Below are 23,999 nucleotides of genomic sequence, written 5' to 3' on the forward strand. Positions count from 1 at the left end.
ACTGCCTTAGTTACTTTTTCTCTTGCAAACCCATCAAGTCCCTTTACCACCCAGCCCCACTACTCCCATCTAAATTTTCTTTAAACAGCAAACCTGGGGAATCAAGGATTCAGTGGAGGATCTCAATTAGTGGCCATTATCAGCCATTATATCCTCAAGTTCTAACTTCCAAGGCAAGATAAAATTAGTAGGAAGCATGGGGAGGTAGGAATGATGGGAGATATCTGTACTTTGTGTTCTCCAAACTAACTGTTTTCTGATCCAGGTGTGCTAGATGTTATTAATTATACATGTACATTCATACACCAGGTCTTCTACCCATACCAAGTGACTCTCCCTCTTGCCTATTCTTTTTGAGGACATAAATTTATATATATCTGTGAACTGACTTTATAAGAATATGTAACTACACGACCATATCTGTGTACTTCTTTCTCTCTACCCCCAGGTATATGTGCAATCAGATATTTATTGAACCTCTATCAGGTTTTGTAGAACACAAAGACAAGGGAGATGGGACAGATATGTTTTAAAAACTAACTACAGCATAGTCCACCCAGCATTTCCTAATTATCCTTTAAAACCCAACTCCTCTCTGAAGTCTTCCTTGCCTTGTCCCAGAGAAGTTTAGACATTCCCACCTGTGTGTTCCCACAAAGCTTAGTAGTTATCTCAAATATATAAATCAGTACCTATAGTACCTATCTTAATGTACTGTAACTACTTGCTTATATATCTGTCTTCCCCATCAGACAATGAACTCCCTGAGAAAAAGGGGCAGAGGCCAGGTTCAGAAAACCTTTAAGTCAATGGATGAAGGAAGTTGAATTAAAAAACAAACACATGTCTGCAAGTAACTCTCGAATGGCTTATCAAATAATCGTGTGTGTGTGTGTGTGTGTGTGTGTGCGCGTGTGTGTGTGTGTGTGGAGGGGTGGGTATGCAAATATGACAAAGTGTTAACAACTAGCGAATTTAGATAGAGTATATACAAATATGTTTATTTTACCATTCTTGCAACTTTCCTTTAAGTTTGAAATTTTCCATAATAAAAAGTTGAGGGTTACATATAAACATTTTGTCCCATTTTCTTTTTAACATCTATTATAGGACCTGGCACGTGATGATTACACAGTCTTTTAAATTTAAGAAAATGAAGATATATGTTGAATGGCACAGATGACAAGTGATCTAGAAGTTCCAAGAAAGGACTTCTGAGAAAGAAGTGACCACTGTACAAGTGAGTGGTCTGTGAGGAAGGACAGGGACCACAGAAAAAGTGGGATTGGTGCTAGGCTTTCAAAGGATATTAGTTTAGATTGAAAGGGAACAGGCATGTAGAAGAAGCAGCCCATAAAAATTTTTGTAGGTGGCTATGTCTATAGGCTCCCACGGAGGCAAACATTCAAACAATACTGATTCTGAAGACATAGGACCCAGGTTGCATTCATGGTACCATCAAATTCCAGCTTCATCTCTGGGCCTCAATCCCTTCACTTGGAAATTGGGGATAATGATACTTGATTCACAGGGTATTGTGAGAATAAAATACTGGTAATTATGGGGAAGTGTGTTGTACAATGGAAAGTATTTATACAAATGTTAGGTATTTTTATTAAGGGATTATTAGAGGAGTAATAAAGACATCAGCCTGGCTAGAACTGGGGGTATAATGGAGGACACCAGTGTGATATAATATTGAAAAAAGTAAGCTAGGACCAACCCATAGAGGGCCTTGCCTATCAATCCAAAATGTTTGGACTTTACTTCTGGAGAAATGAGGGCCACAGAAAGATTGTTGAGGATGGAAATGACATAATTTAAGTGTGGTTTTCACAGAAGTGTTAGGGGATAAGGGCTTAGACTAAGGTTGAGGCAGAAGGGAAGAGAAAAGAGGGGATAGATTCAAGAGAAATTAAATGAATCAACAGACTTTGGTGTGCATGTATCAAAAGGTAAGAGGGAGAAGTCAAAAATCATTCTAAGGTTAAGTAGCACACTTCAAGCACTGTTTTATAGAGTGCTAGTCCAAGAGATTCTGGAAAGGCTATAAAATTCACTACCATCTTAGACAAAAAATGCACATTAGTACATCAAAGGCTCTGAGAAATTACAGAGTAAAGACACCTGCTGTTTAACAGTCTCAAACTTAGTTGGCCTAGTATTCCACAGAAAATACTATGGGAAATACTCCAAGTAATACTGCCTGGGTGGTTGGTAGAATGGAGACAGTAATAACAGAAAAAGAGATTGTTGATGAGTTGCCATTGTTTTGTAGTTTGTTTTTAGTTGGAAAGGTGGGGTTTCAGACGCATTGAGTTTGAGGAGCCGCAGTATATGCAGATGCAACTGATGAGGTGACAAATGAAAACCTAGGTTTAAAATTGAAGTGAGGTCAGAGATGAAGACTTGAAAGTCATTCTCATAAACGTAATAGTTAAAGTCACGAGAAAAGATGAACAACTCCACAAAAAGAACATACCTTAGCACACAGAACTGGAGTGAGGCCCAGAGATGAAGCTGAAATTTGATGGTACCATAAATGCAAAGAGATATCCCTATTTGTCTGCCTATATTTCTATGGGTATGAGACCGTATCTATATGCCTGAGAGAAAGACATTTGTAAAAACGTTCATGTGCATAATTCTACTCTCAATCTAGGATGCAGTAGTTGCCTAAACCCTTGTCCTTTTTTCATCCAGAATTCTCTTCAATTCTCTGACATTATTTCTCAGAAAGAAACCAAGGTAAGAATTGGAAGGAAGGGTAGAAATAATTAACAATCAATGTTTTGGGAAAAATCCACACAGTAATAGAAAGTTGCAATAGGTGGGAATTTAATCTATGAATTTATTGGATATAATCTATGTTCATATTTTGGCCCTAACTAGTCATTATTTAACACTGGCTATGCATTAGAATCACCCAGGTAGTTTTTTAAAAAATATTGATGCTACTGAGCTCCACTTCCAGAGATTCATATTTAAATTGTTCTAAGCTGTGGTGTAGTAAGGGTATTTCTTAAAAGATTCCCAGGCGGGTGTGCTGGCTTGCACCTGTAATCCCAGCACTTTAGGAGGCCAAAGTGGGTGGATCATTTGAGATCAGGAGTTTAAGACCAACCTGGCCAACATGGTGAAACCCCATCCCTACTAAAAATACAAAAAAATTAGTCGGGTGTGGTGACGCGCACCTGTGATCCCAGCTACTGTGGAGCTGAGGCAGGAAAATCGCTTGAACCTGGGAGGCGGAGATTGCAGTGAGCTGAGATCGCACCATGGCACCCCAACCTGGGCAACAGAGCAAGACTTAGTCTCAAAAAAAAAAAAAAAAAAAAAAAAAAAAAACAAACAAAAAAGCTTCCCAAAGCTTCCCAAGTGATTCCAAAGTACAGTCAGAGTTTGGAACCACTCATCTAGATCAAGGATAAATCCAGCCCATTGCTATTTTTATAAATTAAGTTTTATTTAAACATAACTAGTCATTCTTTATATACAGGGTACCCCTGAACAACACAAGTTTGAACTGTGCAGGTCCACTTATATGTGACTTTTTTCCAACCAAACGCAGATCGAAAATACTGTATTCAGGAATGAGAAACCTATGTATATGGAAGGCTGACTTTTCTTATAGATGGGTTCCACCGGGCTGACTGCAGAATTTGAGTATGCAGAGATTTGGTTATAAGCAGTCTGTCCTGGCATCCATCCCACACATATACTGAGGGATGACTGCATTGTCTCTGGCTGCATTTGCACCACAATCACAGAGCTGAGTAGTTGGATAGAGACCACATGTGACCTACAACCCTAATGATAAAAATAGTTACTATCTGGCCTTTTACAGAGATGATTTTCTGGTTCCTGATTAACACTGAATCAGGTTTGAGAAAAAAAATTGAGACCTAATAATAAAAACCTGTTGCAATTCATAATTAAAGTTCATAGAAATTAAAAAATTCCCACAAAATCTTTTCTTTTTGAAAGATGTTTCCCATTGCTATAATGTTTTGAAACATTCCTAATTATTATTAAGGTGGTATGAAAGGTATTTTTGGCTATGTTGAAAATTATTTAATGGAACGTTAAAATTTTAGAATGTGTAATTCAATGTTTCCCTACTATTTCCGCCTTCCTCTGTTAAATTCTTTATAACTGGGCCAAATAAGAAAAAGTGTTAATATTACAGGGAGATAACAGATTTCTTCTAATAGAATTGACAAAATTGGTCAAATTGTACCAGATATGAAATTCCAATTCTACTGATATTAATTTCTAGTAAAAATAGCAACAAAACACTGAGCTCAAACTAGAAAACACTGAGTAGCATGTAGGATTTGGGGGAGAGGAGTAGGCAGGATTACAGGTGAATTTTTTTAAACACTCCTCTATATTTTCCAAATTTCTACAATGGTATTATTTTTATAAAAGTCATAAAAGGCTGGGCACGGTGGCTCATGCCTGTAATCCTAGCACTTTGGGAGGCCAAGGCGGGTGGATCACAAGGTCAGGAGATTGAGACCATCCTGGCTAACATGGTGAAACCCCATCTCTACTAAAAATACAAAAAATTAGCCAGGCATGATGGCACGCGCCTGTAGTCCTAGCTACTCGGGAGGCTGAGGCAGGAGAATCGCTTGAACCTGGGAGGCAGAGGTTGCAGTGAGCCAAGATCGCGCCACTGCACTCCAGCCTGGGGACAGAGTGAGACTCCGTTTCAACAACAACAAAAAAAGTCATAAAAATAATGATCTGTACTACCTGGTCTAGAGCAAAAACTTGAACTTTTTTTTGGTGGACCAATGTATCTCTCAACAATGGCTTGAATGAAGAATAAATGCCTGCTGTTGCTAAGGACAACACAGTGCAACCCCATATTACACTGATACTTGTAAAAAAACCAAATATCAATATTCTGATTTATAGATGAAGACTGGAGCTCAGATTGCCTAAGTGTTAGAGAGACCACTGGAGAAAATGGCTAGTATAGAGATAATTTTTCCCACTAATGGAAATGAATGCACATCCGTCTTATAACTGACAACAGAGTACTTCAACTCCTGCAGTAGCCCAGAATATTTTCCTAATATTATTTTCTTGGTCGTTGAAGAGGATGCAGCTCCCTTTGTGTCTCAACAGTTCTATAAAGGATGGTTGTTTACTGAGGGGAAGAGCCTTAAAAGTTGGCTTAAAGGCATCTGCTGACTTTGACCTCATTTTGCCCAGGAGTTGAGGGAGGGAGGAAGCAACAGGCTCTGAAACAGTGGCCACAGCTATAAAAATCAACAAATAAAGTCTTTACTGTGTCTAGTCCAGAAGGCTTGCTGATTTATGTTATTTACCCTCATACAAATACCACAATGTTTAAAAATGAAGTAAAATAGTAGATACCTGCCCCCAGATGTTTTTCTCAATGAGAATACAGTGGAGACTACAAGATACATTTACTTAGAGAGTTATGCGTTTTAGGAAAGATCCCAGGATAGGATTTTCCACTGTAACAGAACAGACTGTTCCCTCTCCCTCAAATCAGCAAGTTTCAAGTTTCCACTGCAAGAATACCACTTCAGTGCAATACAGGAAAGCTTTTTGGAATATAATTTCAGAAAGATGATGAAAGAGGGAAAGGCAAAATACAGTTATCTTAGCTTTTGGTGGGTTTCGCTTCCTTCAGTCTCCACTCTGCCCCCAACCCCCAATCACACACAGCTCCAGATCTCTTTGTATTTTTATTTTGAGTACCTGCTCCAATTCATAGGCCTTTGCCTTATCCTCATCCCGGTCTGCATTCTTCCGATAGGCCAGGCCCAAACCCCACACAGCCAAGATGCTGTACACGTTATCTCGGACCCAAGCATCTTTCTGATCATAGCTGGCTGGCAGCAAGCCAGTCACTGGATTCTGCAAGGCCAAGAAAAAGAAGGCAGGAAGGTAACCATACGGTGTTAACATTAGGAAACAGAATCTTCCAAATGGGTTTTTTAGGGACTTTGGTCTTTCTTCTACTTCTCCACTCTTGAGTTTTATAACCTCCTCTTCTTCTGACCTATTGCAGGCAAATGCTATCTTCCCACCCTCCCAAGCTTTACTGAGCTATATTTGACACATTAAAAATTGTATATATTTAGGGAGTACAACATGATGATTTATGTATTCATTGAGAAATGATAACCACAATGACGTTTATTAACACATCTATCATCTCACAGTTACCTTTTTTTGGGTGTGGTGAGAATACTTAAGATCTACTCTCTTAGCAAATTTCAAGTATACAATACAGTATGATTAACTACAGTCACCATGCTGCTGTACATTAGATCCCCAGAACTTACTCATCTTATAACTGAAACTTTGTGCCCTTTGCAAATGCTATCTTGAATAAGGGGTAAGCAGTGGCTGAAGCCTTTCAAGTCTGAAATGTGGGTATTATTAAAGGCACAATTAAAGGTATTAAGTGCATTTATAATGGGTATTATTAAAAGAAAGTGTTAACTTTCTAGTTAGAAAGAATGAACTAGCGAACTAGCAATAAAAAACCAGCAGAAAGGAGCAGAAAAAAATATATAACAGTCTGTACAAAGTGCCTCTGACCTTCACAATAGTCTAGTCTTAAAATGGAAATGTTCCCTTACCTCTTTTATTTGGGGGAAGGGGAAGGAGATGACACGCAAACCTGGGTGCGTGTGTTTGTATGTCAATAAACAAGTGACAAGACTTCTCGCAACTCTGCTCCTAGAACCCTGCTATGGCCTGGGGGGAGTTGGAGAGGGGTGCGAAGCCGTGACTGGAAGCTCCTGGCTAAAGGTGCCTGACCGACTCTGTTCCTGGTCCAACACCTACCTTTCCTTCAGGGCCCTTTACCACCTCCCCAGCTAGGGGGCGGGAGAACCTGCTACACACACACACACACACACACACACACACACACGGAGGGGGCGGGAGAACCTACTACAGACACAGACACAGATACAGATACACACACACTCACGTGGAGTTCATGCAAGGTCTCCGTCACACACACACACACACATACGGAGTTCATCCAAGGTCTCCGTCCAAGCTATGACACGCTACATCCTCGGTCGGTGATTACGAGCGACACCCCTGCACTTACCTGATGGCACAGGATGGTCTGTTGCACCAGCCGAGCGTAGCCGTCCAGCCGGACCCCGGAGTTACTTCGGCTCCTCATGGCGAGACGTTACTAATCGTCCTCTGAGAAACAGCCCGGGTGCCACCGGAGCCTTCGGTCCCTAAGGAACAAGTATCCAACGCTGCTCCACCCTCGTGGTGGGAGGCCCGAACGCCAGGCGCCGCAAAGCCCTCCCACCGCTCAGGCCTGGCGCCGCAGGTTCCGCGTAGCTCTCCGGACTCCAGCGGCCTCCGGGGCCCACCACGCGCCAGCACTAGCACCGGCCTCCCACGGTCTAGAGCCCCACCGCAGCGCCCCAGTCGCCACTCCTGCCCCCTTAGTCCCGTCCGGCCTCCGCGCGTGGCTCCTGCATCCTCGGCTCAACCCCGGTAGACCTCCGCGGCCCACAGCCTCCCGCCCGGCCGCCGCCAACAGGTCAGCGACCGCTGCGCCGCCTGCACCTTGCGGGAGACGCGAACGGTAGGCGGGGCGGGCGCGGCGAGTTCTGGCAGCTGCGCGCTGCGACCCGAGGGCTCGCCCGCTCCGGGGCCGAGAATGTGTCATCGTAGGCAATGTGCTTTCCGAGGTTTATTTTCGAAACACCTCAGATGACTATTTAAGTTTTCCACACTTACTGTGCACACAGGATGTTGAGGAGGCTCTTCTCTCTTCTACAGGACTAGTTTTATACAGGAACCTACAGTAAACTTCAAAACTGAAAGACACGCTTGTGTTCCAGGTCTAAAGACTTGGATTTCTGGGTCTTTATTGTATTTTAGATTTTGACTTTAAAAGCTCAGATTACACGCCTCACTTCCAGCCAGACCAACCAAACAGGAACTCCCTAGGGTACTTTACTCCTTAGTAACTGGCGAGTTTGCGGGCTTGGGAGGGAGGAGGCAATGGTGCGCTCTGAGGAAGCCAGGGCCCCAGGCGGGGAACAGCTGGGAGCTGGCGGGCCCGGAAGGCGACGTTGGCAGGACTCGAGCTGAAAGAGATCCTATAACTGCTTTGGATGGCTCCCTCGTGCGCACGTAGGTCACAAGGCTGAGGCAATAAAGATTCAGCTGAAAATAAAGTGGAGCAGGAAGGCTGCATAAGAAGCTTGGAGGCCGCGCGCGGTGGCTCACTCCTGTAATCCTAGCACTTTGGGAGGCCGAGGCGGGTGGATCACCTGAGGTCAGGAGTTCGAGACCAGCCCGGCCACCATGGCGAAACCCTATCCGTACTAGAAATACAAAATTAGCCCGGCATGGTGGCGCGCGCCTGTAATCCCGGCTACTCGGGAGGCTGAGGCGGGAGAATCGCTTGAACCCAGGAGGCAGAGGTTGCAGTGAGCCAAGATCGTGCCACTGCACACTAGCCCAGGCGACAGAGTAAGACTTCGTCTCAAAAAAAAATAATAAATAAAAATAAAATAATAAAAGCAGCTTGCAATGGCCGGGTGAGGTGGCTCACTCCTGTAATCTCAGCACTTTGGGAGCCTGAGGCGGGCGGATCACTTGAGGTCAGGAGTTCGAGACCAGCCTGGCCAACATGAAGAACCTCCCCCCAACCCCATACAAATACAAAAATTAGCCGGGCGTGGTGGCCTGCTCCTGTAGTCCCAGCTACTCGGGAGACTGAGGTAGGATAATTGCTTGAACCCGGAAGGTGGAGGTTGCAGTGAGCCGAGATTGTGCCACTGCACTCCAGCCTGGGAGACAAGAGTGAAACTCCGTTTCAAAAAAAGGCAGCAGCTTGCAGATAACGCTGCTTACTGGCTTCGTGGAATCAGTCTGCAACCAATAGGGCGGCCCGGCTGGGACCCCAGTGCTTTTGCTCCGTTCATCTCCGGCCCCTCCCTCTAGCCCCACCTCTTGCTCTCTGCTTATTCAAATCTTGCAAACCTTTCAAGGTTCTGCTTAAGTACCACCTATTCCCTGAATCGCGGGATAAGAGAATTAGACCGATTGACCTCAAGTTCTAAGCCTTCCTTAGCCACCTCATCCAGGCCACAGTGACTTTGCATTTTCGTTTATCTTTTTATTTCTCTCCTCATAAGCTCCCTCAATTCCTCCCCAAAACCTCCACCCAATTTAGCATAGAGGCAGGCACCTAAGAGGTGACTAGTAATTTGGTAATGATCATGAGGAAGGAGGGAATGCTTCAGAACTCAAATCTGGGACTTTCAGGTTCAACAGCCAGTCAGTGATAGTTAGATATCGTGACACACTTAGAATTCTCAAGCGTATGCTTTCCATTGCAGTCATTTGCCACGCAAATGCAATAACTGGAAAATAACAAGCCACTTCAAAATCTAGGTGCACAGTGGAAGAAAAAGTCTTTCCACGGAAAGCAAGTGCATCTTGGACTTGCATCTTTTTTTATTTTTATTTTTTTGAGACAGTCTCGTTCTGTCGGGCAGGCTGGAGTGCAGTGACGCGATCTCCACTCACTGCAACCTCCGCCTTCCGGGTTCAAGCGATTCTCTCCTGCCTCAACCTCCCGAATAGCTGGGATTACAGGCGCCTGCCCCCACGCCCGCTAATTTTTGTATTTTTAGTAGAGACGGGGTTTCACCATGTTGACCAGACTGGTCTCGAACTTGGACTAGCATCTGGTTCATCCCTGCTCTGCCCCTAACTCGCTGACATCTTCCCCTCAGCTGTAGCCTCAGAAGTCGTTTCTCTACCCTTGTGGCCCCTTCGAGCTAGAGCCTCTCTTTTTCTTCACTTCATCATCATTTAAACATGTTTACGAAACATTAAATATTTATATTTATGTTAAATCTTAAATATATTTATATTAAATATTAAAGTAATACACACTAAATAAAACATGAAAAGTATAGAAAAGTAAAACAAAGAAAATATTAAAATCACCCATAATTCCTTCACACAAACACCTGTTAATATTTTAATTTATTTTTCCAGCTCTTTTATTTCTTCTGCGTAGACCTTCCCCACTCTCCTTCAAGCTGTTTGAAAGTTTGAGTAGATTAGGTATGGCAAAGGTAGGGTGTCACTACAAAAGACTACTGACTGGCTATCAAGAGGTCTTGCTGGATGGCATTGCCTTGGTTCTTTTTCAACCTCGGTCCAGGCTGGACTTTCAGTCTTGCAGTCTCAGAAACTGGATCTGTTCAGTGTTCCAGAACTAGTCGGAGTCAGTAGGCTGACTCGTGCTGATTACCTCACGGGACCTGACGTATGAAAACCAGGATGCTGGTTGATAATGAGAACTAGAACTATGACACCGTTTATATTGGCCTGACCACCACATTCCCTCCCTTTAATAATGAGCAGCCTCACTAAATACCAGGTGCTGTTTGCTTTGTACACTAACTGTATGAAGTAGGCACTATTGCTAATCCCGTTGGAAAGATGGAGAAACTGACAAGTCTGCTGTGTCCATGTTGGCCTCACTGATTCTCCATTTTCTACACTTCCATGGCTTACTGACACATTCTTTCCTTACACATGTCAAAATTATCAAATGACTTATAGCCAAGACTTGCCAGTGGAAGGCATTACATTTCGTGAAGGTGATTTTTTCTGTTTGATTCGTTGTACATTCACGTTATAGTGTGACTCTCAAATAAAATTATATTTCCAAGTTCCTGAGATAATTTTATTGTTGCTCCCATATATTACTGAAATTTTTTCATCATACCAATTTTTTAAAATTCAAAAACTTTAAAACTTCACATTATAAGCATTTTACATTTTACATTTTACATTAATGTCTCTACTAATCTTCCTTCTAGTAGATGTTCTACAGTTTGCTTATTCTCATCATAATAAGAAATGATTCCTTTATTATTTAATTTCTTGAAAAAAAATAGTCCATACACTATTTCCTTTTCATTATTTCCCATTCACTCTCTTTAAGAATTATTTTTTAAAAATTATACAGGTAACATATGAATGCATTCTCAATGAAAAATTTTGAAATGTTGAAGATTAGACTAAAGTTCCCTATGTCTATCACCCTCTGTCACAGTCCCCTTTATCTCCCTTCCCAAAGGTAACCACCATTATTAGGTTGGTTTGTATCCTTCCAGATTTCTATGGATTTACATATATATGTAGAACTGTATATAAAATATGTAGTGTTGTTTTCTGTGTATTCATTTAATATGAACTGTATTATACTGTACCTACATTTTGCATATTGCTTTATTCACTCAAAATTCTACCATGAAGATCTCGTCCTGTTATTACATAGATAGTTACCTCATATACCATGATTTATATAGGCATTCCTTTATTGATAAGCATTTAGTTTGTTTCTCCATTAGAACTCTTGAAAACAGTACTTCAGTAAACATACATATATGTCTTCTTGTGAATGCACAGAGGTGTTTGGAAATGTGCATTTTAAATTTTGATATAAATATAGGGCATCTTTTAATTTTTATTTTCTTGAATACTAATGTCATTGATCATCTTCTAATGTTTGTTTTAGTTTGATTTATGTTTATTTAGTTCCTTTTATTTCTTCTTCCAGTTAAAAACTGTTACCAGAAAGGGGTCTCAATGCAGACTCCAGGAGGGAGTTCTCAGATCTCATGCAGGAATTCAAGGTGAGTCACAGAGCACAGTGAAGGAAGCAAGTTTACTAGAAACTACTGTTACAGAGTAGGGTGTCCTCAGAAAGCAGGCAGATTGAACGCACTGTCATTGTTTTAAGTTTTTCTTATGTAGCGGTCTTGTCCACGTAAAGACTAAACCAAGCTGTGTCTATGTGAGGGTGAGCAGACAGCATGACAAAATTTATTCTTCTGTTGATTTAAAGAAAACTATCCTTGACATTTTAGTGTGTTAAGACGTCAAAGCATAACTATAATTATCTTGAAAATGTATATTGTTATGGGTATTGGTGAAGGGGTGGCCTGCCCCTCCACACCTGTGAGCATTTCTCATCAGGTGGGACTAGAGACTGAGAAAAGAAAGAGACACAGAGACAAAGTATAGAGAAAGAAAAGTGGGCCCAGGGGACCGGGGCTCAGCATATGGTCCTCTGGCACTGATCTGGTGAGTTCCCTCAGTATTTATTGATTATTATCTCTACCATCTCAGAGAGGGGGATGCAGCAGGACAACAGGGTAATAGTGGGGAGAGGGTCAGCAGGAAAACATGTGAACAAAGATCTCTGTGTCATAAATAAGTTTAAGGAAAGCTGCTGTGCCTTAATGTGCACATATACAAACATCTCAGTGCAATAAAGAGCAGTATTGCCCCTAGCATGTCTCATCTCCAGCCCTAAGGCGGTTTTCTCCTATCTCAGTAAATAGAATGTACAATCGGGTTTTACACGGAGACATTCCATTGCCCAGGGAGGAGCAGGAGACAGATGCCTTCCTCTTATCTCATCTGCAAAGAGGCCTTCCTCTTTCACTAATCCTCCTCAGCACAGACCCTTTATGGTCGGGCTGGGGAACTGTCAGGTCTTTCCCTTCCCAGGAGGCCATATCTCAGGCTATCACAAGGGGAGAAACCTTGGTCAATACCTGGCTCTCCTAGGCAGAGGTCCCTGCAGCCTTCCGCAGTGTATTGTGTTCCTGGGTACTTGAGGTTAGAGAACGGAGATGACTTTTAACAAGCATACTGCCTTCAAGCACTTTTTTAACAAAGCACATCCTGCATAGCCCTAAATCCATTAAACCTTGAGTCAACACAGCACATGTCTCTGCCAGCACAGGGTTGGGGCTAGGGTTACAGATTAACAGCATCTCAAGGCAGAAGAATTTCTGAGTACAGAATCAAATGGAGTCTCTTATGTCTACTTCTTTCTACAAAGACACAGCAACAGTCTGATCTCTCTTTCTTTTCCCCACATATTGGGACATCGAGACTTTCCACTGTTATAGGAGTGTCCCCTTGTGTCTTTAGGTTGTTTCCTCAACTGTAAATATGAATGTGGGTCGTGACTGGCAAGGAATGGGCCTTGTTCATCACAAGATGAAGCTGAACTTAAAATGGTGTTACTCTGGCTCTCCTAGGCTCTTGCTTCCCTAACAGAACTGCTCGTATAACTTGGTCATTTCTCTATTGGATTGTTTGTCTTTTTCTTTTTTGAGTTACAGCAATTTTTACAACTTATATATTCTGGACTTTAACCTTTTCTCTAAAATAAATGTAAAAGAGATATCGCACATGTTTTCCTGTAAGTGGTTTGTCTATTAACATTATTTATGATGTCTTTTTTTCATATAGCTTTTATTTTGAATGAAGTCAAATTTATGAATCTTTTCCCTTTTGTCTTAAATTAAAAGGGCTTTGGAGTGAGTTGAACAGTGTCCTCCACCCCCACAAGGATATGTCCACCTAGAACCTGTGAATGTGATATTATATGGAAAAAGAGTCTTTGCAGTTGTAATTAAGGATCTGGAGATGAGATCCAGTCAGATTTTCCAACCAGTCCCTAAATCTAATGATGAGCATCCTTATAGGAAGAGGACATGACACACAAGAAGGAGGTAGTGATGAGAAGACCCAGGCAGAAATGGGAGCGATGCATTTACTAGCCAAAGAACACCCAGGATTGCCAGCAGCCACCAGAAGCTAGGAAAAAGGCATGGAATGGATTGACCCTCAGTGCTTTCAGAAGGAACCAATCCTGCTGACACCTTGATTTAGGACTTCTGGCCTCCAGACTGTCAGAGAATAGTTTTCTGTTGTAAGCCACCCAGTTTGTGGTAATGTGTTGCAGCAGACCTCAGAAATGAATAAAGTCATCCCTGTCTCTACTAAAAGTACAAAAATTAGCCAGGACGGTGGTGCACATTTGTAATCCCAGCTACTCTGGAGACTGAGGGACAAGAATCACTTGAACTCGGGAGGCAGAGGTTGCAGTGAACCGAGATCATACCACCGCACTCCAGCCTGGGTGATAGAGATTCTCTCTCTCTAAATAAATAAGTAATGCCCCAAGATCATCAGTAAATGATCATTTATTTCATACTTTTATTGTTGTGCTTTTTATCTGTAACTTTTAATTCCTCTGTATTTTTCTAAATGGGTCTAGACAGAAATTTAGCTTAATATTTTCCTAAATGGTTAGCCAGTTACGCTAACACCATTTACTGAGTAATTCTTTTCCCTTGATTTGAAATGCTGCTTTGAGCATACTCATGAGTCTGTTTCATCAATCTATTTTTCTATTGCTTCACCAATATTGTACTACCTTGGAATTTTAGAATCATCGGGTCAGGTTCTAAGGAAATTACTTTTGGGTGAGTCCGGGTCTCACTCTGTCACCCAGGCTGGAGTGCAGTGGCACAATTATAGCTCACTGCAACCTTGAACTCTTGGGCTCAATCAATCTTCCTGCCTCAGCCTCTCAGGTATCTAGGACTACAGGTACATGACACCATGCTCCATTAATTTTTTCATTTTCTTGTAGAGATGGGGTGTATATTGTGCAGGCAGGTCTTGAACTCCTGGCCTCAAGTGATCTCTCTCCTAGGCCTTTCAAAGTGCTGAGATTACAGGTGTAAAGCCACCATGCCCAGTCAAAAATTCTGATTTTTATTGTGATTGCATTGAATTTGTAGATTTGTTTGGGGAGAATGGACATATTAACAGTGTTTTGCTTTCCTGTCTACAAAAAAATGTACATTTATTTATTCGGAGCTTGTTTTATTTCTTTCGGTAAACTTTATATTTTTCCCCAAAAAAGTTGTCAGGCCTCTGAGTCCAAGCCAAGCCATCACATCCCCTGTGACTTGCACGTATACGCCCAGATGGCCTGAAGTAACTGAAGAATCACAAAAGAAGTGCAAATGCCCTGCCCCGCCTTAACTGATGACATTCCACCACAAAAGAAGTGAAAATGGCCGGTCCTTGCCTTAAGCGATGACGTTATCTTGTGCAATTCCTTTTCCTGGCTCATCCTGGCTCAAAAAGCTCCCCCACTGAGCACCTTGTGACCCCCACTCCTGTCCACCAGAGAACAACCCCCCTTTGACTGTGATTTTCCTTTACCTACCCAAATCCTATAAAAGGGCCCCACCCTTATCTCCCTTCGCTGACTCAGCCCGCCTGCACCCAGGTGATTAAAAAGCTTTATTGCTCACACAAAGCCTGTTTGGTGGTCTCTTCACACTGATGCGGATGACAAAAGTCTTGAAGTTTTTGGTTAAGTTTATTTCTTGGTATTTTTTCCGCTGTTATATTTTAATTGATCATTATTGTGTATAGGGAAATTATTTTTGTATGTTTACTTTATATCCACTCTGTTAAACTCTTACATTAAATCCAGTGGTTTGCAGGTGATATTTTTCGGTTTTCTAGATAGTCATATGATTTGCTAAGAGTAAAAATTGTGCTTTTGTCTTTCAAATCTTAATGACCCTTGTAGTGGGGATAGTGGTTATCACTTCTTGCTCCTGACTTTGATGGGACTAGGTGTAATATTTCACAATTAAATGGGTCTGCAGTAGGTTTCCAGAAGACACCATTATCACATTAAAATAGTTTCTTTTTCTCCTTGGCTTCCTAAAACTTTACTATTAGTATTATTTTGAAAGAATGTTGAATTGTATTGGATTCTTTTTCTGCATGCATGGAAAAAACTACGGTTTTATTCCTTTACTTGGCTAATGTGTAAATTACATCGATACCTTTCTTTATTTTTATTCCTGAGCTAAACCACACTTGATCACGATAAACACACTAGATTTAATACACACTAGGTGCAATTTAGTAATATTTTATTTTATTTTTTATTTTTTTATTTTTTTGAGACGGAGTCTGGCTCTGTCGCCCAGGCTGGAGTGCAGTGGCCGGCCGGATCTCAGCTCACTGCAAGCTCCGCCTCCCGGGTGTACGCCATTCTCCTGCCTCAGCCTCCGGAGTAGCTGGGACTACAGGCGCCCGCCACCTCGCCCGGCTAGTTTTTTGTATTTTTTAGTAGAGACGGGGTTTCACCGTGTTAGCCAGGATGGTCTGGATCTCCTGACCTGGTGATCCGCCTGTCTCGGCCTCCCAAAGTGCTGGGATTACAGAATATTTTATTTATAATTTTCAAACCTTTGTTTTTAAATTATGTCAGCCTATAGCCTTCTATTTTTACCAGTCCTTGTTTCATTTCAGTATCAAGATTATGCCTGGTTGTAAAATGGCTTTGGTAGTTTCCCATCTTTTTCTTTGGAACTGTTCAGATGAAATGAAAATTATGTGTTACTTGCAGTCTTGGTGAAATTTATCTGGTAGAACTCACTCACTTGCTGCCTTTTTGAGAACAGGTAGATTTTTGAAAATCATTTCAGTTTCTTCTCCGGTTATGGCAGAGAATAATGCAATAGAGAGTCAAGGTTATTATCAAGATTTTCAACCTCTTGGGTCAGTTTTGATAATATTTTCCTAGAAGCGTGCCAGTTTAAGTTGGCTCAGGGTTTCTCAATCTCAGAATTATTGACGTTTTAGGCTGGCTAATTCTTGGTTGTGGGAGGCCGTCCTGTGCATTCTAGACTGTTTAGCAACATCCTTGACCTCTACCAACTAGATGTCAGTAGCACCCTGCCTCACCACCCTCCCCTGCCCCCTGCCATTTGTGACAACGAAAATGCCTCCAGATATTGCAAAGTGTTCTCTGGAGGTCAAAATTTGTCAGTATAAAGTTGTGTGAGGTTTTGATTGTTCTTAAGTCACTTCTAAATCTGAATCATGTCCCCTTTTGTATTCTTGATGTATTTCATGGACATGCCAAGAAATTTGTCTATTTTATTAGTATTTTCCCAGACCAGCTCTTAATATTATTGATCAATTATATCCTTATTTTTGTATTCCTTTGTGACCTACCTATTAAATGGAAAAATTTTAAAAAGATTTCATTACAAAAATAGAATGTACAGGCCGGGCGCGGTGGCTCAAGCCTGTAATCCCAGCACTTTGGGAGGCCGAGACGGGCGGATCGCGAGGTCAGGAGATCGAGACCATCCTGGCTAACACGGTGAAACCCCGTCTCTACTAAAAAATACAAAACAAAAAAAAAACAAAAAACTGGCCGGGCGAGGTGGCGGGCGCCTGTGGTCCCAGCTGCTCGGGAGGCTGAGGCAGGAGAATGGCGTAAACCTGGGAGGCGGAGCTTGCAGTGAGCTGAGATCCAGCCACTGCGCTCTAGCCTGGGCGACAGAGCGAGACTCTGTCTCAAAAAAAAAAAAAAAAAAAAAAAAAAAAAATAGAATGTACAATACAGTGAACCTCACCGCCTTGCTTCAACAATTGTCAGCTCATGTCCAATTTTGTTTCGGTCATCCATACCTTCTCACCCTCTCCTTTCCCATATTATTCTGAAGCAAATCCCAGATTGTATATTCTTCCAACCATAAATATTATGTACCTACAAAATTACGAAAGCTTTATTAAATATAACCATGATTACACCTAAAATATAATTTCTTAATATTATCAAATATCCTTTCTTTGTTCAAATTTCCCAACTGTTTCATAAATGCTTGTGTATGTGCGTGTGTGTGTGTGTGTGAGAGAGAGAGAGAGAGAGAGAGGTTTATAGTTTGTCAGAATCAAGAACCAATAAGGTCCGTGCATCACATATGATTGACATGCTTCTTCTTTTTTTTTTTTTTTTTTTTTTTTTTTTTTTTTTTTTTTTTTGAGACGGAGTCTCGGTCTGTTGCCCGGGCTGGGGGCTGGAGTGCAGTGGCCGGATCTCAGCTCACTGCAAGCTCCGCCTCCCGGGTTCACGCCATTCTCCTGCCTCAGCCTCCCGAGTAGCTGGGACTACAGGCGCCGCCACCTCGCCCGGCTAGTTTTTTGTATTTTTAGTAGAGACGGGGTTTCACCGTGTTAGCCAGGATGGTCTCGATCTCCTGACCTCGTGATCCGCCCGTCTCGGCCTCCCAAAGTGCTGGGATTACAGGCTTGAGCCACCGCGCCCGGCCTTGACATGCTTCTTAAGTCTCTAAATCTTTTGAGCCTTAGGGGTCCCTTCTTATTTTTCCTTTTTTCCTAGGAATGTGATGAATAAATCAAGTTTTTTCTCTTGTAGGGTTTCCCCAGTTGAGCTTTGCAGATTTCGTTCCTATGGTACCATTTAACATATTCTCTGTCTTCTGTATTTCCTACAAATTGGTGCTTTACGTTAGAGGCTTCATCAGATTCAGGCTCAATTACCTTGGCTAGACTGCTCATAGGGTATATGGAGTTCTCCCATCAGGAGACACATAATATCTGGTTGTCCCTTAATGGCTAGATCCCTTAATTCATTAAGAGTTGCAGAACAGTGGTATCCTATCATTCTATATTCATTTATTAGCTGACTTTTTTTAAATAAAGAAAACTTCCCTTCATCTGCTATTTGGAACCTACCAGTACAGTTTGCATAGGACAGGCAGGATAAATGCTTGACTCTTTCCCTTTATTTATTGGTTTCCAAAATAATGAGCTGGTTCCCTATCATCTTTCAAACGTGACCATTTTTTTCCCAGTATTATCATAAGCATATAGGTTTAAACATTTGATGTATTTCAATCCATTAGTTAATCTCCTTATTGATGCTCAAATTGTCCAGCAGGACTTTGGCCAGTGGGAGCCTCTACACCCTGGCTACTGTGTCCTTTTGACAGAACCCTATTGGTCTGTGATAGCCTCCTTGCTTTCTGAGACTCCAAGATACTGGAGGCTCTACTTGTCCATTTCCTGCCCCCAGACTAGACGTCAGCATTTCTCCTAGGATCCCTGGTTCCTTTTATTGTGAAATGGTGTTTGGAGAAAAAAATCTGGGCTTTGATCATTATGATCTTTCCAATCAAGATTCAAGGCTAAAGAAGTTTTACTTCACCTCAAAAATCTGCATCGTCTTTCTCCCACAAATAAAATTCTAGTTCTCAAGACAACAACAAACAATCTGTGTTATCATCTCACTCATCTGTGTTATCCTACCATATACAGATAACAGTTTCAGAGTAACAATACCAGCTATGCCACCAAAAATATGATTACTACAAAGTTTAAGATTCTTTTGCAGATATTTTTGTCCCTACCTTAAGATGTATCCTGTTAGAATATACATCAATGTTGTTGTGTTTTAAAGTTACTTTATGTGTGATTATGTTAGCTTCTGCATACACAGGTTCATTTGTTTCATTTTGCTTTTGACTTAAAATATTTTATTTTTAATTTTTGTGGTTACATAGTAGGTGTATATATTTATGGGGTATATGAGGTATTGTGATACAGGCATACAAAGTATAATAATCATATCAGGATCAATGGGGTATACATCACCTCCAGCATTTATCTTTTATGTTACAAGTAATACAATTATATTATTTTAGTTATTTTAAAATGTACAATTAAATTATTAACTATAGTCACTCTGTTGTGCTATCAAATACTAGATCGTATTTATCCTTCCTAACTATTGTTTTAGAATTGCTTTTCTAAAAAGTTATGTTAAAATTGTGTAATATACTTACATGGTTCCAAAGTCAACTCTACAGGAGGAGGTATACTCAAACAAGACTAGCTTTTCACCCTGCTTCTTTATGCTATTTGTTCCCATCCCCATAAGTAATCACTTTTCTTTATATCGTGGCTTATCTTTCCCTTTTAAATTCAAATATATATTGTATTTTTAAACACAAATATATATAAAGGAAGACATAGGAGTATACACACACACACACATTTATTTATTTATTTCTCTTCCCTTACGTAGCTGGTATGATATTATACACACTTTTATCCACCCTGCTTTCTTTAAAACAAGCAACACATCTTGGGCATCGCTCCCTCAGAGAACGTAGAGATATTCTTTGTTCCTTTTCAAAACTGCACAGTACCTCATTTTGTGGACATACCAGACCTCTATTAAGAGAACATTTGAGTTGTTTCCAGTCTATTGCTGTTATAAATAAGGCTTCAACAAATAGCCATGTGCATATCTATTCTGATAATTGTCTTTTAGTTGATGGATTCCATATGTTTAAATGTATCATGATTGCCATATTTGGAGAGCTTTTTCTACCATCTTGTTTCGTATTTTCTTTTTTTTTTTTACTATCTTTTTTTTTTTTATTATTATACTTTAAGTTCTAGGGTACATGTGCATAACGTGCAGGTTTGTTACATATGTATACTTGTGCCATGTTGGTGTGCTGCACCCATCAACTCATCAGCACCCATCAATTCGTCATTTATATCAGGTATAACTCCCAATGCAATCCCTCCCCCCTACCCCCTCCCCATGATAGGCCCCGATGTGTGATGTTCCCCTTCCTGAGTCCAAGTGATCTCGTTGTTCAGTTCCCACCTATGAGTGAGAACATGCGGTGTTTGGTTTTCTGTTCTTGTGATAGTTTGCTAAGAATGATGGTTTCCAGCTGCATCCATGTCCCTACAAAGGACGCAAACTCATCCTTTTTTATGGCTGCATAGTATTCCATGGTGTATATGTGCCACATTTTCTTAATCCAGTCTGTCACAGATGGACATTTGGGTTGATTCCAAGTCTTTGCTATTGTGAATAGTGCTGCAATAAACATATGTGCGCATGTCTCTTTATAGCAGCATGATTTATAATCCTTTGGGTATATACCCAGTAGTGGGATGGCTGGGTCATATGGTACATCTAGTTCTAGATCCTTGAGGAATCGCCATACTGTTTTCCATAATGGTATGGTACTGGTACCAAAACAGAGATATAGACCAATGGAACAGAACAGAGTCCTCAGAAATAATACCACACATCTACAACCATCTGATCTTTGACAAACCTGAGAGAAACAAGAAATGGGAAAAGGATTCCCTATTTAATAAATGGTGCTGGGAAAATTGGCTAGCCATAAGTAGAAAGCTGAAACTGGATCCTTTCCTTACTCCTTATATGAAAATTAATTCAAGATGGATTAGAGACTTAAATGTTAGACCTAATACCATAAAAACCCTAGAAGAAAACCTAGGTAGTACCATTCAGTACATAGGCATGGGCAAGGACTTCATGTTTAAAACACCAAAGGCAATGGCAGCAAAAGCCAAAATTGACAAATGGGATCTAATTAAACTAAAGAGCTTCTGCACAGCAAAAGAAACTACCATCAGAATGAACAGGCAACCTACAGAATGGGCGAAAATTTTTGCAATCTACTCATCTGACAAAGGGCTAATATCCAGAATCTACAAAGAACTCAAACAAATTTACAAGAAAAAAACAAGCAACCCCATCAAAAAGTGGGCAAAGGATATGAACAGACATTTCTCAAAAGAAGACATTCATACAGCCAAGAGACACATGAAAAAGTGCTCATCATCACTGGCCATCAGAGAAATGCAAATCAAAACCACAATGAGATACCATCTCACACCAGTTAGAATGGCAATCATTAAAAAGTCAGGAAACAACAGGTGCTGGAGAGGATGTGGAGAAATAGGAACACTTTTACACTGTTGGTGGGATTGTAAACTAGTTTGCCCATTTTTCTATTGGGCTGCTGGTCTTTTATCGAATTCTAGGCCATCTTTTATGGCATTTGAATCTTGAATCATGGTTAGGAAGGCTTTCCCTGAAACTCAGGTTAGAAAAGAATTCTTCCATGTTTCCTTCGAGTGCTCTTTGTTATTATTTTTACATTTAAATAATTGATTCCTCTCTGGTTTATCGTGATGTACAGTGTGAAGTATGAATCTACTTTTTTTTTCAGATGGCAACCTAGTTGTCACAACAGTTTACTGAATTGTTCACCTTTTCTCCAACCAATTTAAGATGACACATTCAGTCAGATGACACATTCAGTCAGAAGACACATTCATCCTTCTCCTTCTGACTGCTTTGAACATTTATAGCATCTCATAACTATAGTTTTCCAAAGTTTGGATTGGGACTTTTCAGGTCCTTTTTTGGAGGACAAAGGAAGTGACAACTTTTCTGAGAAACATGTTTTTAAATCCAAAGGCTTTATTTATTTGTTTTTACTTATGGATATTCTATTCTGTTAATTGATCTGTATTTCTAGTTATGTAACAGTACCCTTTGCTTTTAATTATCAAAGCTTTAAAATATTTTTTATCCTTTGTTTTCTCCCCTTTATTCTCAATGTAGTGTATTATGTTAATGAATAGCACAGTAATGTAATAATAATTATTATTAACACAAGAGAAATAATAGAATGACCTTGGTCAGGCACTTGTCATTTATTTTTTAATTTTTAATTTTTTAATTTCCAACTTTTATTTTAAGTTCAGAGGCACATGTGCAGGATGTGCAGTTTTGTTACATAAGTAAACATGTGCCATGGTGATTTGCTGCACAGATCATCCCATCACCCAGGTATGAAGCCCAGCATCAACTAGCTATTCTTCCTGATCCTCTCCCTCTTCCCACCTCCCACCCTGCAACAGGCCCCAGTGTGTGCTGTTCCACCTGTCGTGTGTCCATGTGTTCTCATCATTTAGCACTCATGTATAAGTGAAAACACACTTTAAAATATTTTAATGTCTGTAAAACTACAGACATTAAAACGTTCTTCTTTTGCAGGATTTCCTGGTCATTTATGCTTATTTATTTTTGTATAAACTTAAAATGAGCTTATCTAATGAAGAAATCGTCTGTGTTGATATTTTCATTGGTATTATGTTCAATTGACAAATCACTACATCATACAGGGTAGCAATAAAGCTCAGTAACATCGGCAATTACCCATAGCAATGATTTGGTGGCATTACATCATAATACATGATATTAATATAGTTTGGGTGCTTGTCCCCTCCAGTTCTTGGGTTGAAATATAATCCCCAATGTTGGAAGTGGAGTCTGGTGGGAGGTGTTTGGGTCATGGGGGCGTATCCCTCATGAATGGCTTGGTGCCCTCACCATGGTAATGAGTGGATTCTCCCTCTGGTAGTTCACACCATAGCTGGTTGTTCAGAAATGCAGAACCTCCCCTGTCTGTCTTGCTGCTTCTCTCACTAGGTGATGCATCTGCTCCCTCTTCACCTTCAACCACGATTGTAAGCTTCCTTAGTCTCTCACCAGAAGCCAAACAGATGTGGATGCCATGCTTGTACAGCCTGCAGAACCATGAGCCAATAAACCTTTTCTCTTTATAAATTGCCCATACTCAGGGATTCCTTTCTAGCAATGCGAATGGGCTAACACAGATATGTTCAATGTTTACTTCTCCTTGGTATTGCGTAGTTCAATGTCCTATGCAGAAATTACAATAACACAGTGTGTTAATGCGGCATTTCCTGCAATCCTTACACAATAACCTGTGATGCATTGCCTCAGGTGTTTTATGTCTGATTTTCACCAAATAAACCTATTCCTTTAATATACCTCAGCAAAGGTAATCAAGGTGGTTCAATCTGCTATATATAGTAATATTATATGCATGTACCATATAACATGGTTTTTTTTTTCAAATTTGATGCTTTCAGAAAAACTAGAAAAGACCAAGATACTGCCACAGATCGGAAGAGACTAAGGAGCTAAGGACAACCAATATGCAGCAGAGGACCCTGGACTGGACTGCAAAACAGGAAAAGAACTTTTTTAAAAAAATGGTGAAGTCCAAATAAAGTCTGGGGTTTTGTCCAAAATAATGTACCAATGTTGGTTTCTTAATTTTTGATAAATATGCTACTGTGATATAGGATGATGGCATTAAGAGAAACTGAAACTGGATAAGGAGTATAAGACAGTTCTCTGTACTACCTTTGCTACTTTTCTGTGAATCTGAAAGTATTCCAAAATAAAAAGTTTATTTTTAAAGAAACGATGTTGCTAGATGTTTTGAACACCTTGTATTGTAATGCTGTGTTTATCTTCCTCACTAGACTGTGAATACCACCAGAGCATGGACCATTCAGCACTATCCGTGGGCCCATCAGTAGTTAGTTATTGTGGATAACCTTAAGAT

At 40.6% G+C, this 23,999-nt stretch overlaps 1 protein-coding gene and 1 long non-coding RNA gene across 8 annotated transcripts in view; one reads left to right on the forward strand and one right to left on the reverse strand.

Annotated features, from left to right (window-relative positions):
• PHKA1 (phosphorylase kinase regulatory subunit alpha 1) overlaps positions 1–7,918 on the reverse strand; it is a 141,855-nt gene extending 133,937 nt beyond the window's left edge. For 3 of the 7 annotated variants that reach the window (XM_030934106.1, XM_030934107.1, XM_030934105.1), the window contains exons 1-2: positions 7,115–7,626; positions 5,743–5,901 (exon numbers count right to left, since the gene is read on the reverse strand). In XM_030934106.1, the coding sequence (XP_030789966.1) occupies positions 5,743–5,901; positions 7,115–7,192 (237 nt within the window). In that variant the 5' untranslated portion in view covers positions 7,193–7,626. Of the gene's footprint in view, positions 1–5,742; positions 5,902–7,114; positions 7,627–7,767 lie in introns of those variants that run through there. The other 4 variants (XM_030934108.1, XM_030934104.1, XM_030934103.1 and 1 more) reach the window with 3 other exon arrangements.
• Positions 7,442–23,764, forward strand: LOC115898691. The gene is made up of 3 exons (XR_004058373.1): positions 7,442–7,567; positions 11,624–11,699; positions 23,518–23,764. It is a non-coding gene; the product is annotated as an uncharacterized LOC115898691 (long non-coding RNA).
• Positions 23,765–23,999: the final 235 nt, after the last annotated feature.

The sequence above is a fragment of the Rhinopithecus roxellana genome, chromosome 7, assembly GCF_007565055.1.
Source record: "Rhinopithecus roxellana isolate Shanxi Qingling chromosome 7, ASM756505v1, whole genome shotgun sequence".
In the NCBI taxonomy this organism is placed as follows: Eukaryota; Metazoa; Chordata; class Mammalia; order Primates; family Cercopithecidae; genus Rhinopithecus; species Rhinopithecus roxellana.